The sequence below is a fragment of the Gymnodraco acuticeps genome, unplaced genomic scaffold (assembly GCF_902827175.1).
Source record: "Gymnodraco acuticeps unplaced genomic scaffold, fGymAcu1.1, whole genome shotgun sequence".
In the NCBI taxonomy this organism is placed as follows: Eukaryota; Metazoa; Chordata; class Actinopteri; order Perciformes; family Bathydraconidae; genus Gymnodraco; species Gymnodraco acuticeps.
The window spans coordinates 1288485-1303732 of NW_022992150.1; the positions used below are offsets into that span (position 1 = coordinate 1288485).

Consider the following 15248-nt stretch of genomic DNA (forward strand, 5'->3'; position numbering starts at 1 on the left):
TACAGAAACAACATCTTTTTTCAAAACTGATTTTGTGCACTGAGCTGGAATCTCCAGGGGTTCAGACATTACAATGGAATAGTTAAATGGACACATATCATAAACAAACACATTCATCTTAATGTATCTACTCTAGATTTAACAGATGATTGCCTTTGACCAGACATTTTGACTCCATTCAGGAAACACATTGACGGTAGAGTAATTAAATGGTAAATAACACATTCTGAATACTGCTCTCAGTGAACCATCACCCCAGCCTCCAGTATATGCTGCCCTCCATTGGTCATGAATGCCACATGTTTCCTGCTAGCAGCTCTTCCTCATGTCACTAACAGCTCTCAAGTCCCTTGCCATCTTCCTTAAAAAGCTTTCACTGAATCTTTCAAGGGAATCAGTTTCCATGGTTTCGCTTCTCCCAAGCACATTTTCTCTCACCATGTGGCAAGCTTATACATTTATAGTAAGTTGAAAACAAGCCGCATCACAAGCAGTGTGTCTGTGTGTTGGTTGTGTGTGTGGGTGCCAGTGCTGCTGGCTGCTTCCTAAATGTGGTTGAAGCTTGGCACAAGATGTCGCTTGAACATGTTTGGTTTTAGTTGGATGCAACACTGTAGACAGAAAACCTGTGATATGGGAATTATTCTACTCTTACATATGTTGTCGTTGGTGATGCATCAGACATGGCACTTGCTGCCCAGGGATTTGCTTTAATGATGTTGCAGGCTGGTGTGTGTGCGGTTGAGTACATTAGTGAGAAAAGTAAATCACTCGAGTTGGCTGGCTGAGCTTTGTTTTTATTTGAAGTTATTTCACTCAAATTGATGTTTCTTTTTTGTGTGCTCAGGGACAATAACAATCTATCAAGTTGTTGATGATAATATTTAAATCAACATATCCCTGCAATGTACTTATCCAGAATATTTAGTTTGACTCTGAATTCTCAGCTGTGCACAGTGGCAGCATGAGTTCTAAGATGACTTGTTAAACAAAAATGACTTTTGGAGCAGTATTAGACTTCATCTGGATGTCACCAACACTACGCCAAGTAAATGTTGCTCTGTAATTGTGCATGTATACTATATAAACCTAAATGCTGATAATGTATCAATTAGCAATCTATATATTGTTTTTTATTTATATATATATGTATACTTTATTGTAAAGCCAAATATTTGCCAAAACCAAGACCCGTAATACATAATATAGCCTATAGTATATTAAAGGTGGGGTAGGTAATTTTGGAGCAACCAGCTCGAGTGAGCTAGAATTTGAAAATACACAACCGGAAAAAATCTGCCACTTCCTCACAGAGCCCCTCCTCCAACACACACGAACGCGCACATGACCAATGAGGGCACGAGATAAGTTTGTGCCCAGATGGAAGGCTGACAGGCAGGTAGGCCATCCAGTTACTTTAACCGGCCGGCTAAAATGATTGGTCGTGCTTTTTACAGTACTACGGCTTCCACAGATGACATTTCTTTATGGATTTTTTGTCAAAGCACTTCAGATATTCATTGCTATCGGGATGTTAAGAGCATTCCATGGAATATAACAAAAAGTGTTTCTGAAAAAAATGACATACCCCATCTTTAAATATAATAATCTGCTCACATAAAATTACACAAGCTGTTTTTGTAAGGCTTGTATAAGCATGTAATTACTTTAGAGGTTAAAATGAAATGTTCATATAATAAAACATATTTTTGTATTTAAATAGAGTACCTTTTGACGTATGAATGAAAGGTCTTGTGCAGATTACAATGAACTCCCATCATGCCTTGCCATGAGGAGATTGTAAGCAATGAGTGAGTTGTCAGTTGTAGACAGCTAAACAAATTGGCCCTTCTCACAGAAAGCGAATCTTCTTTAGTAATAGTGAATGTCAGACTCCAATAAAAGCTCTAGCCCAGTGCAGTCACCATAAGCAATATGTGTGCCTGTTCAAGCAAATGGTTCATTTGCCTTAACATCTGTCAGTAATTGGGTGTAATTATTAAAGCCAACAAGGGCAGCTTCAAAGGCTGAAATCCATCCTGCAGTGCGGCTCGAGCTGGGACCGATCTCAGCACATCATTATTTCCTTGTTGTTTGTTCTCATTTGAACAGGGCAGCCTGCACTTCATCTGATTTCGCTCTCTGCTTTATTTATTCATTGTTGTCGCATATTATCTCGCTGTTGCTACACATAAGGCTGAACCTTACAACCGATGTCTGCATCTAAAATGGTCTTTATTGGCTTTTACAAGAAAATGCAGTGCTCTGTTTCAGTGACACAGCAACACAAACCGTGCGTCTTTCGACACCCATAAAGGGCCGCTCTGCCTGCGCTGCTTACTCAGTGATTAACATGAAAGAGGCCAGGATGTATCTGCTCCTCATGTTTATTTAATCAGAGTAAATGTTGTGGGTTCTTGTGGCTCATGCTGAATGTTTGTTTTTCATTAAGTCCTGGTCTCTGTTGGCGCCTCTGCAGAAGGTCTGATTTCCCTCCTGTCAAGAAGCACAGTGGAAACAAACGCATGAACACAAACACATGCAGCGCCATAAATACAAATGTACATGAATAAAGATGTGTTGACTTCGATGCTTAGTGAGATATGTTGTTTCCAGAATGGAGATATTGTCAGGACCTTTTTAGCAGCAATATTTTTGGAATAATGCCAAGCTCCCACCCACTACAGGCCTGTTGGCACTCTGGACACGTTTTCCAAGCATGTTTATGGTGGAAACAATGGAGACATTTGATTGCCGCCTGCGATACAGTATGTCAATGGAATTGTCAAATTGAATTGATATAGCCCAATGTCAAAAATTACACATTTGCTTTAGACTTTATAAATAAGTAAGGCTCTCACCACTTTCGCAGAACATCAGTTGTTGTGTTTCTTTCCGGAAGCCTGATTTAACTGGAGGATACAAATAAGACCATGTTGCTGAGATTCCCATTTACTTCAGCTGCCCTCGCTCCTGTCTGCCCTCACAGAAAGAGAAAGAAAGCTGTATTTGTTTAACAGCCAGACACAACCATGAAATCAGATTGGCATACACAGGATATCCCCTTGTCTTCTTTCACGCACCCTCCTGACTCAAATGGAGAAAAAAATAACTCTGCTATGATGAGATTAGTGCCAGGAAATTGGCTGGGTGTCTTTGTCTGTGTGTATGTGAGTGCATTTCTTGAAGTGGACTCTTTCTTGTCAGGCCCAGCTATTGCTGTTAGAGTGCTATGATGAGAAAAGATGGTGAACAAACAACTTTTAGATGGTTATGTCTGTCAGGGGAATTATTTACTGCTGACCTGAAAGCTCTGCTAGCCTCAGACAACTCTCCCGCTACTTCTGTGTATCAAACAGACTGGAGCCGTTTCTCAAAGTCGAGGACGCTTCCTTGGTAGGACATGTCCTTCCGTGTCAGGTCCTTCAGCTAGGCAAGAATCCTTCCTAGCATTCGGAGAACGAAGAATGGAACAGGCTAGCAAGTTTGCAGGTGCGCGTCATGTACAAGGCTAATTATGAGCTTGCTTTACTTTCACGGAACACATTTATGGTGATAACAAATGTAACATATTTACCAACTCATTTACGACGCCACTGAACATACTTACATTTAAATGTGTACTGCACAGATTCAGCCATTTTCCGCCAAAGATTTGGGAAATTGGTGTGCAAAGAATTGTGGGTCATTTAAGACCGCCGAGGATACACATAAGCAGCCTTGACATTTTCTGCAACGAAGGATTCAGTCCTCGGTAGAATTCCAAGGATCCTGTACATTGGAACAGTCCTTCGGCGGGATTCGATGATGTAGCATCCTTGAAATAGAGACATTGAGAAGCAGCTATTGGCTTATCTGCACCTGAACATTTTCTTACTATACATAAGAAAATACAAGATATTAAAAACAAGCCTGAATTCAAACTGTTGTAAGGTATTTGAACTGCATACATTGTATTGTGTGGCCTCGAGATGTGGGAAACCAGCCTTGATACAAATAATTAATAAACCTCCCTGGCCTTAACTCACATTTCAACTTTCAATCCCAAACGTTTTTATGAGTCTGGAAAAAGTAAACTCTGGCTCAAGGATTTTCTTAAATGCTAGGTCACCTTGGTAGAAAATGCAGTCTTGAGTTTAATTAGTTTCTGATTTTGAATTGTGGGGGCATCTTTTGATTCTTCATGTAGTGCACTGCTTTTATTCATCACATTGAAATCAACTCAGAAGTCAACATTAAATACTGTTCCATGACCTACATGAATGCAATAGTTACTTTTGTTTGAAATTCTGTCCTACCTTTTCATTCCCTTTACTTTATTCGGGAGCTGCTGTCCGGCTCCTTTCTTTGAGCTACATCCATTTGCACCTTGCTCGATCCCTTCAATTATTTCTCTCACAAAACTTTGGCTCATTATTCTGGCAGAGTTGTTGTACTTGAACTTCTTGGTATTTGTATTCCTCTTTGTTTCAGGAGATGCAGTTATTAAGGTGCATAGACAGAAGGCTCAGTCAGTGGTGTTTTCTCCATGGTCAGTTTTCTTGCTGAAGCCAGAAATGGCTGACTGTGAACATACAGTATGTGGATTGCTCTCACTTTATTTTCAGAGTAAAAGTGTGTTTTGTTGGCAAAACTACTCTGGGACAAATGTTTCAGTATTGCACTACCATTTGAAAACACTCCCAAAAGCGGCGCTACATTACCATTCTGCCTCATTCAGTCCAGGCATTTTGACTCTGACCCCACAGAAAGACTTGGAGGTTACCTATTATTTATCCCTTTCATGATTGTGGTTTTAAAACATAAGTGGGATCTGACAAACATAACAATGTTATTTAAAAAAAAAGCATGGTCAAACATTGCTTTTCTGTGTCTAACATTAGCTGTTAGTGTTTTTTTCCATCTTAACACAATAATTGAATGAATCCTTGTGCTGTAAAGCAAGTGCCACTTTCCATGCATTACTGGGTCATCACTGTAAAACTAACTTCTGTATTTTGGCCGTGTGGATTTATATTGTTGTTTTCAATTATGTAGAAAGTATGGTATCAATATAAGCAAAACTATGACACAAAGAACAAGAACAACAACAAATAAATGTTCCTATTAATCCAGTGTGCGAAAAAGTACACGTCCCACAGTCCGGGACGTGTTATTTACAATATCGGACAAGTAGATCTTTCAATTGACTTGTCCGGCGGACAAGTGACGTTTTTCGACCTGATGTATTGACAAATTATTGATACATTCAGTTTACAAAAGGCAGAACTCATTCGCAAATTGTACGTGTCCGCCATTGTTCGTCTAGAAATGTTAGTTTCGGTTCTGCTTGTCGATTCCTAAGGAAATGCATCTCGCCGCTTTCTGTACAGTTAGACGGGGGCGGAGCGGGGCGGGAAGTGTAGCACAGTGGCAAGGTTGGGAAGCAAAACTCGGTTCCGAGTAGGAACAAATAACAATTGTCCGGTATCGGGATTAATAAGAGTTGTGAGGACAGGAGGCGAGGCCGAGCCCCGCGGACTGCAGCTCTCTCCTATGCTCCGTATCAGCTGATCGCTGCACGGTGCAAGCTCAGCGTCTCTCTCCTCTCTCTCTCTCTATCTCTCTCTCTCTCTCTCTCTCTCTCTCTCTCTCTCTCTCTCTCTCTCTCCTCTCTCTCTCTCTCTCTCTCTTTCTCTCTCTCTCTCTCTCTCTCTCTCTCTCTCGATCATCATCGTCATTATTATTATTATTAGGTTATGTCCTATGTGTTGGACATGTGTGGTTGGACTCTGTCTCACAGGCAGGTTTGCAGTTGTTGTAACATCAGAGGACACTGGGCCAATTGCACATTCTCAAACTGCACCACTTAGAACTAACTAAACAATGCAGAGATTATTTTTATATAATTGTATTCAATAACCGTAAGAAATTAAACAGTATGAAGTTATTTGTAAATAGGAATACAGATTTGACTTAATGTTTTTCTGCAGCTTAAAGTCTTTTATCATTTCATGTAGAAACTTTTAGAAAAAATACTTATCTTCAAACTAGATGACATCTCCATATCGCACCTTTTTTATGACCAAATTCCAAAGATATTTAGTATACAATAATGTTTTAAACGGAGAGGAAGAACACGTCAACAGTCATCACGGTGTTAAATAATGTTGTAATTCCCCTCACAATTAGCCGATATTCAGTAAAAACATGCAATTGGGCGAGCTGCATTAATGCTTTCCAGCTGCTGATCCATAATAATGTGATGAGTAATGTGATCCGTTGGGCCCCTAAATAATAATCACATACATTCAGTTGTTTGAACATTAATTTAGAAGATAGCTTACATCCGAGTTATGCCCCCACAAGAAGTGCCAAAATGAACCTGGCTATGAACCATTAGATTGCACATGAAGGAGGTCAGCTGTATCACCCCCTGTAATTGGTTGCAACTTCACAAACAGCTGTAGTGAATCATCCATCAATTTGTTGCACCTTACTCTTGCTTAATGCTATTTCACACCTACTACAACTGTTAATACCAGTTCAAGGACTCCCTAAAGAATGCAGAGACATTTCACTACTCAAGTAACCAGACAGCTCAAGTTGATAAGGGCTGTTCTCCTGGAGAGATTGCACTCATCAGTCCTTATTAGCATTCATTAGATCTCTTATTATTGTGTACTTAGTCTTCTGTTGTGTAGAGATTTGAGACGTGTGTGTTGCTGATGTACATGGAGCTTGTGCCTGTTTGTCTCTCATCAACATCCGTTGTTCTGCCACCAGTCATCTCTCTCTTTGACTCTCTGCTGGGGATCCGCTCTGTACACTCATTCAACTGTCTCAGTAGCACAAGTTGGGAAGACTGATTGATCAGCCTCTCCCAAACGTGTTTGTTTGGTGGCTCAAATTCCATCAAAGATACATTGTCTGGTTTGTGTTTTCTTCTGTTGTAGATGTTGAGTTCAGGGTGCTTCTCCCCACATAAGATGGACAACAAAGACATGACAAAAGAGTGAGAGAAAAAGGGAGACAGCTGAGACGAGCAGGAGAGAATGCATCAGATAAAAATAGGGCACTGTACAATTTTTGTTTTTGTTTGGAGAAGACATCACATGATGCAGGATTTATTAATACCTGCTCCTGTCCAGTTGACCAAACTAAATCTTCCAATTCATTCCAATTCATATTTTCAAGCTTAGTAAAGTCAGAGCTATCCATTGTTACATTCAACCTTTCCACAACTGTGAATGTATCCTCATTGACAAACTGTTTCACTTTTATTGAGCGCACCAGAGGAAGCACAGTGTATTGACTGGCCCTTCACAAACATACTTATAAGAAACGGTGATGAGGAATGTTCAGGAGAAAATTGCATGCAGCGTGCAATATTAATACAGTGCAGGCGTCTGGAGTTTAATAATGTGCAATTTTCTAAAGATTCCACATCCAGTTTGAAGGCATATTTGGGTTGTTATAATGACACAACAACAGTGAAGGTTATAAAGTAGATTCAAGACATGTTTTAATACTTATCTTGGAATAATAGGTTATGATGGTTTTTCGACAAAAAAGTACATAATCATACAATTATTATATATAATTATAATACATACATCCCTAATTTAAAAATCTTAAAAAACATGTCTCCTAGACACTTCAGCAGTCCAATAGAAAATATCTGCACCTTTGTCCTGTCTAGACTTTTAGATGCAAAATGGATGTGTGTTGGGTGTGAACTGTATGTCGTGCTGTGTATGGTGAGTGTTGTCCTATATGACAAATTATACGAATGTAATGGAAAATCAAATAATCTGAATGCAAAATGCATCATTCCGCAAAGTGAGTCTCAACATGTGTACGAACACTAAGAAAAACACTTTCATGAGTAGAGAGGGTGACTTTCAGTAGTTACTGTATATAATCATTTTTGATGTAAAATATCAGGATTTGTTTTTAACTTGTCATCACACGAAACGTTTAAAAATCCAAAATGTACCAACACAATTAAATAAAGTTGACTAAAAAAAGCTGCCTTTCAGATTATAACAGGTTGTAAGGGTACCTGCAAACATGCATTTCCACTAAATGCCAGAGTGTAATTACACTGTACACTGCCAGACAACCACACAAATGAAAGCTTGTTGAGAGTGAGCCATATCGGCTAATTACTTTCTTTTCAGTGTCTTCCCAAGGCGCTGAAATAAGGAATTTGTCTTGCTATTGTTCGTAGGGTAAGCAAAACAAAACATGCATAATTTATTCCAGGCAATCAGTTGATTTGGTGGCTCAGAAGCATGCAGAAAGCTGGCACAATGGAACCTATCTCAGCCCCTTCATAACTGTGTCACTCAGGCTATTCTGTACACTGACAATGAATGTCATGTTGCATTATTTGCCTTGGATGAGTGTGGGCGGGAAAGGCAAATAAGATTAGTTGATGCATGCACTTGTTTTCTGCGAGTGACTTGAGGCCTTTTAGAGATGGTTTAGTGAGTCAGTGGCAGTAGCACACCCATCAAACTGACAGCAGTACATATCCGTAACACTGGTGATGTAATTCTCTACAGGCACGCTAAGGCTGCTTCGAGGTGGTCCTTCAGCCAGAAACGGCTGCTGCTTGAGATGTGGTGGATTTCTTTTTCTCGCCAGTATTTGTTAGAAAGGCTGCCCCGATTTCATTCCTTATATGCACTGCACACCAAATATGAGTCACACTGTGGTTTCTGAGGGCTGCGGATAAATCCTGGACTGGGGAAAGGTTTTAGAGGCTAGCTAGTGTTCAACAAATAAGCTATTAACCACTGCTAAATATGTGACTGCAGCCTTACTGCACTGCAAGTGAAAGATTTAGCAGCAAATACTTAAAAGTACCAAAAGTAAAATAAGTGAATTGGGAAAAATAGGAAAAAAATCAGCACTAATCAAATGTGACTAATAACTGAATAAATGCATTACCGTGTATGCAGTGCAACACGTCATGCCTGGTTGAAGTAAAGCTAATTGTACTACTTTATATTCTGTGGGGTGGTTTAATTCATAACCATACATTATATTTGATAACACTTTACATGTACTTGTATTTACTTTGATGTAAAGCCTTGATCTTGAAATAGCTTGAGTAACGCAAGGCACGTTTTTTTTAATAGCACATTTCGAAGTGCTTTAAACATTAAAGGCATCAGGTAAACATTGAATACATATAAATACATTTTAAATGGTCAGTAAAAGACAAGTAAATAAAATGTAAACAAGCTCAACAAGTATGAGACAGGTATAAACTACAATTATTTAGGTTATACAACAAGATATAGCAATAGTATTGGAAAAACGGCAACTTGGGTCTCGTTACTATAATTAAAACAATAGCTGTACACACCCACCCAGAGAATAAGTCCTATTATAAATCACTATATATACCGTATCATTTCCCTGACCTTTAAAGGGTCCATGTTTGACTGGTGCTAATGCCACTGGGTACTCAACCTTGTCTTTTTAGCTTTCCTGTGAAAATGTAGCATCGGCATGTCATTAGCTCCGCTGTGGCAGCTTTGCACCTTCCCCCCCAACAGTCGGCCTCCACCAGCTCAAATGTCTCCCTGGGGATCTTACCAGCGGTGGCTCTTTGGTGTACAATGGAGCAAAGCAGGTCACCAATTCAAATAACAAAGCTGATTTGTTCCATAAGCTTCACTGTGAACTGCTGTGATACATAACACAGTCTCTCCGTAGCAGATGAGTGGTTCTATTGATCAGCCCTGTCAAACTGTATAACCCCATGTGTGGACCCTGCAATATTGGAGTTGTAGCTTATCGGTTTGCTTTCAGAATACAGTTTACTTTTTGAAAAGAAAAGTCTTCTGATGTTGTTTTTATGTGTTGACGGACAAACTGAACTCAATTGTTTTGATGTCTCTTGCTGTGCTTCTGCTGATCTGCTTCCTTCTCAGAAATGTGGTTTTAGGTGAACACAAGTTCAATCAAAGTTACCAATCATCTTCATCTTTGCCCTTTCTACTTCAGGCCGAGCTTGAATGTTGTTTAGAGTCTTATTATCTGGTGCTCCCTTTATCCTCAATATCCTTGTTGGCTTCTTAACTGTTCACTTTTAACAAAGCAACCCTTTTTGTTATGCTGTTCTTTGTGGAAAAATATGTTCACTTCACTTCACTCCTTTTCTGAAGTGGAGATTTGTTATCTGTCAAGACGGGCTTACCAGAGGATTTACTGTAATTTTTGTAAGCTCTGGAGTGTTGTATTAGGTGGATTTTGTCCAGGTATAGAAAATAAAATGATTAACATGTTGATTAACTGAACTACGGAGAGAATATACTCAGCAGCTTCATTCATCTAACTTTCAGACGCCTAGATTCATTATCAACACTCGACAATACATTTTTTGTGTTTTTGCCTTTTGCAGTTAATGCATTTAATTGTGCTACCAAATTCTGTACAATGACAATAAATTAAACGTATTGCAGAATCCTCTAAGGTCAGTCATACAATACGCGCTCTAAAACACCTTACCAACATTTTGGTTTTGGACTAATCCAGCTTCTCTTCTGTTGTTTTCTCTAAAGAAGAACTTGACACTGAGGCCCAAGGAGTGCAGAGAGAGCCCGGCAGTGCCCCTACGCAAGAAGAAGGCTGGGAGGGTCCTCAACGGCCTGAGCCTGGAGCCCTGCAAGAAGACTGTCCATCATCAACGGTCTTCAGACCAGGAGAACAACCCCCGCCTGGTACACACACAAGGCAAGAAGAAGAAGAAGAAAAACCTGAACAAGAAACACAAAAGGGTGAGTTTAAGATCTTTATGTCACACAGTATTGATACAGTTATCAGATCATATCTGCAATATATCATTTATGGTAAATGTAGCAGAGAACTACAATTCCATTATGAGCTGTAATACGCCCTGGAGAAAATTAAGAGACCACTCCAAATGTTTCTTAAATCTAAATCTCTACAGGTATGGCAGCCATTCCATTCCAGTGTCTGTTGAATTCAGAGAAATTATGTCAGTAGATTATAGACTATACAATTAAAATGCTTTTAACACATACCTATAAATAGTAAAACCAGATAAACTGATTATGTTGCAGTGGTCTCTTAGTTTTTTCCAAAGCTGTACATATGGATACATCCTGTGATTTCAGTGAGAAATTAATATTAGCAATTAATTTTTCTGACACACAGACTCCATGTAGAGGCTGTTTATGTTACAACCCATAGAGTGAAAGCAGAATATTGAGACGATCTGAATCATATTTATTTATTTCAGTATGACAGCTTTAATGACATGACATGCATGTACAACTGAACATACCCACGAGTTGTGGTACAGAGCAATGTTTAACTGGTTGAATGAATGAAGTTAAAGTGCACTAGTCCTGTGAAATAGACATTAAGGGTATGTGAGTGTATATCAGTGTACTGTATGCCTGAACATATCTTTGTGTGTAGCAAGGGGACAAGGTCACTAATGAATATTTATGTTACACTGATGCAGTGGCGTATCTCTACCAGCAAGGACTATCTGTCTCAGAAGTACACACACACACACACACACACACACACACACACACACACACACACACACACACACACACACACACACACACCACACACACACACACACCACACACACACACACACACACACACACACCACACACACAAACACACACACACACACACACACACACACACACACACACACACCTCATTCACACCAACGCAACTCCGGTTCAAGCTCCATGCTAGAGCTTTTCAGGTTCAGAACCAGTTCTTCGGTTTAGCTCTGGCTCTTTTCACACCGCCCAGAGTCCGACTGGTAATGCGTCGTTGCGTCATCGTTTTCGTCATGACGTCATCGTTTGCGTCATGACATAACCGTTTGCGTGCCTGCTTCATAAAGCCAAACCGCGCGGATGAAATCAGTTGCATTCATGAACTGTAACCTTCACCCAGATATGTAACAGCTGTTCTCAAATGAACACGTGAAGTAAAGTTTAATATTTATAGTTTTATAGATTTATAATGAGTTATAATGAGAGGTGATCAACGTGAATGCTCAGGTTCCACCTTAACACACAGACACGTTGCTTCACCATGAGCAGAAACCTTTATATATACAGTCTATGGCAGAAACACTGAAACTCTGAAACTCTTGTTAAGTTTCTCCATCGTTGTACAAACTGGATAAAACGCGGGCTTTTTGTTGTTGTTCAGGAGTTGATCTGTCTCTGCCCCTGCCCCCGCCTCGACGTAAGTGTGACGTATGTGGTGCTTTTGCTCTGGCCGGACAATTTTTTGGTGCTCGAAATGAACCGGATTCCGGAGCTAACGGTACGTCCACACAGCAGCTTTAGACGAATCTTCCACCGCTTCCAACGCTTCTCTGCCCATTGACTTTGAATGGGGATGACGTCACTTTGCCTCGCTTTTCGCCGAACTGCATTGTGGGGGAGCGAAGCGAAGATTTCCAGGATTTCCAGGATTCAAAAGTTGAGCAATGTTCAACTTTTGAAGCTGAGCTGGAAGCGTCAGCCAATCAAATCACGTTTATGCAAATCTGACAGTAGAAGCGCTAGCCAATCAAACCGCGTGTAAGCAGGGAGAACCAGACCGCAGTTCATTTCCTCATATTCCAAGCGAGAAATTACGGTAGCAAATCACCCGGTTCTTTACGACCAGAACTATTAACGGGATACAAACCGGAGGAACCAGCCATGGAGGGAGGTGCCAGAGACAGTGGGTGAAACTGGTAGGTTTTCGCCTGTTTGGGGAGTTTATATATATATTGCTCGGGGTTTTTTGCTTTGTATGTCGGGGGCGGGAGATTCATGTGATTGGTTGTTGGTCGCGTTGCTCGCAAAAAATCCCCAAGCTTTCAGACACGCCCAGCTCCAAGATTTTCAAGATTTTTGAAAAGCTGCTGTGTGGACGTAGCGTAACGGCCCATCTACATTACAGGCATCAACAAATCTTGAAGCTAGGCGTGTCTGAGGCTTGGCGATTTCTCGCGCCCAAGGCGACCAACAACCAATCAGGAATCTCCCGCCCCCGGCATACAAAGCAATAGCAATGTTAAAACAAAGTAAACTGGATATAAAATCCCCAAACAGGCGAAAACCTACCAGTTTCATCCACTGTCTCTGCCACCTCCCTCCATGCCTCGCTCCTCCGGTTTGTAACCCGGTAGATGAACAGAGACTGATCATACAGCACCGGGTGATTCACTACCGCTATAATGAATTTTCCCTCCATTTTTTTGAATATGAGGAAATGACCTGCGTAGTCTCTCCCAGCATACACGCGGTTTGATTGGCTAGCGCTTGTACTGTCAGATTTGCATACGCGGGATTTGATTGGCTGATGCCAAGCATCGAGCCTCAAAAGTTGAACATTGTTCAACTTTTGATGCCGATAGATGCTCGTGATGCTTGCAAAGCCATGCCATGCTCCCCACAATGCAGTTCGGCGAAGTTTAAAAAATCTTCTACGTCACCTCATTCAAATGAATGGGCGAAGCGTTGAAAGCATTTTTCGATGCCTGTAGTGTAGACGGGCCGTAAGAGGCTGCTCCGCTGCGGTGTGAACAGGAAAACCCGGTTATTTTCAAGCTCCAGCTCCGAACCGACCCTGAAACACCGTTGGTGTGAATGAGGTAACACACACACACACACACACACACACACACACACACACACACACACACACACACACACACACACACACACACACACACACACACAGAGGTTATTATCTGCAGTTTCTCTGTGAGGCTGGGTCTTCTTGAGCTGCAAATTCAAGGACATGTCTGAGTGGGTCGTTGCAGGACAAACAGCCATGAGGGAAAACAAAGACACAGGTTGCAAGGCACGACATTCACCCTATAAACTGTACACTGTTGACTCAACAGTGTATAAGCAGGAGTGTAATGGTTTCTGTTCCACCGTTGTTCACAGATTTGAAAGCTGTGATTTGTGTTCCTTTGACACATTTTTTGGAGATGAGGAGGTGTCGGCGTTCTGGCGATTTATTCGGAAGGCTTCAGTAGAAGCTGCTGGGAGTCCCAGCAGCTTCTACTGAAGCCAGTCCCCAACTCCGGGGACTTCCTGCTTGTAAACCCAAAGCAGAAGAAGAAGAAGTGACGTCAGCGGCTTCATTTAACTAATCCTCCCTCAGGGACTTATTCCGGTGTGAACACGATCTGCTCTTAAAGAGTTCTGATTAACTAAGTTCTGATTAACTAAGTACGGCAAAGTACTTGGTGTGAAAGCGTCTATTAGCTGTATCCTGTAGCTTAGCAGCAGGCCTGTTGTGACGGTCATGTCTGCTCCTGTACTGGCTAATGGAGAGAGGGTGCTGCCTACTCTCAAGGTTGTTTTATAGTCAGGGGTGCACATAACTTTTTTGCCCTGGTTCTCAAAGGAGCACCTGGAGATGTTGCTTGGTGCTCATCCTTAAAATGAAATAAATAAACCGGTCTTTATTTGCCAGACACACGGCACTGAACACACGGAGGTGAACACAGAACACACATGCAGAGGTGAACACAGAACACACATGCAGAGGTGAACACAGAACACACATGCAGAGGTGAACACAGAACACACATGCAGAGGTGAACACAAGACAACATTAGCAAGACCAGTAATCCTACAAGCTGTCATCACTACCCTCCTGACTGTTCTCCTCACTGTCTTCCTCTCTGTCAGACATGGTAGCTGATGATGTAGGCCTACTTCTTTCTCTCTGGTTAAGTCTGCGATTAGCTGCTGGCATCCACAAGTCAACAGCTGGTTTTGGGTCGAAAGTCCAGTTTTAAAAGGATATGTTTGTTTACTGTCCTATAGTATACATTGGAATGATTTCAAACCTGTTTATCCCAATAATTATAAAGGAGTGCCTTGAAAATATGTGTTTACATAAATTGTGACCAAACCGTTTGAACTTAGACTAAAGTGAACTATCTAAACACTCAGAGTCCTTTACCTCACTGAGCTGTAGTATCAGCCTCTCAGTCTGACTGGAGAGGACTCTCCCTCCACATTATTGTAGAAACATCTTCTTCTTCCGTTAGAGCAGCTAGCACCAGATTCTAATAACAACAGCGCCGGTACCGGTGCACCCTCCCTCTCTCCCCCTCTCACTCGCACTTTGGCTGTGAGCTGCGGGCGCCAGACAAGCCAACATCCCCCATTTTCATCACTTACAGTGCCCATCTTACAGGGCAAATGAAACGTGTAACCGGGGTGAAAAGGG

General features: G+C 41.2%; 1 protein-coding gene across 1 annotated transcript in view; it reads left to right on the forward strand.

Moving 5' to 3' along the window:
• The window catches only part of auts2a (activator of transcription and developmental regulator AUTS2 a), a 289935-nt gene that overhangs the window by 52097 nt on the left and 222590 nt on the right, over window positions 1-15248 (forward strand). The window contains 1 exon segment of the mRNA XM_034204116.1: window positions 10560-10775. Coding sequence (XP_034060007.1) covers window positions 10560-10775 — 216 coding nt within the window.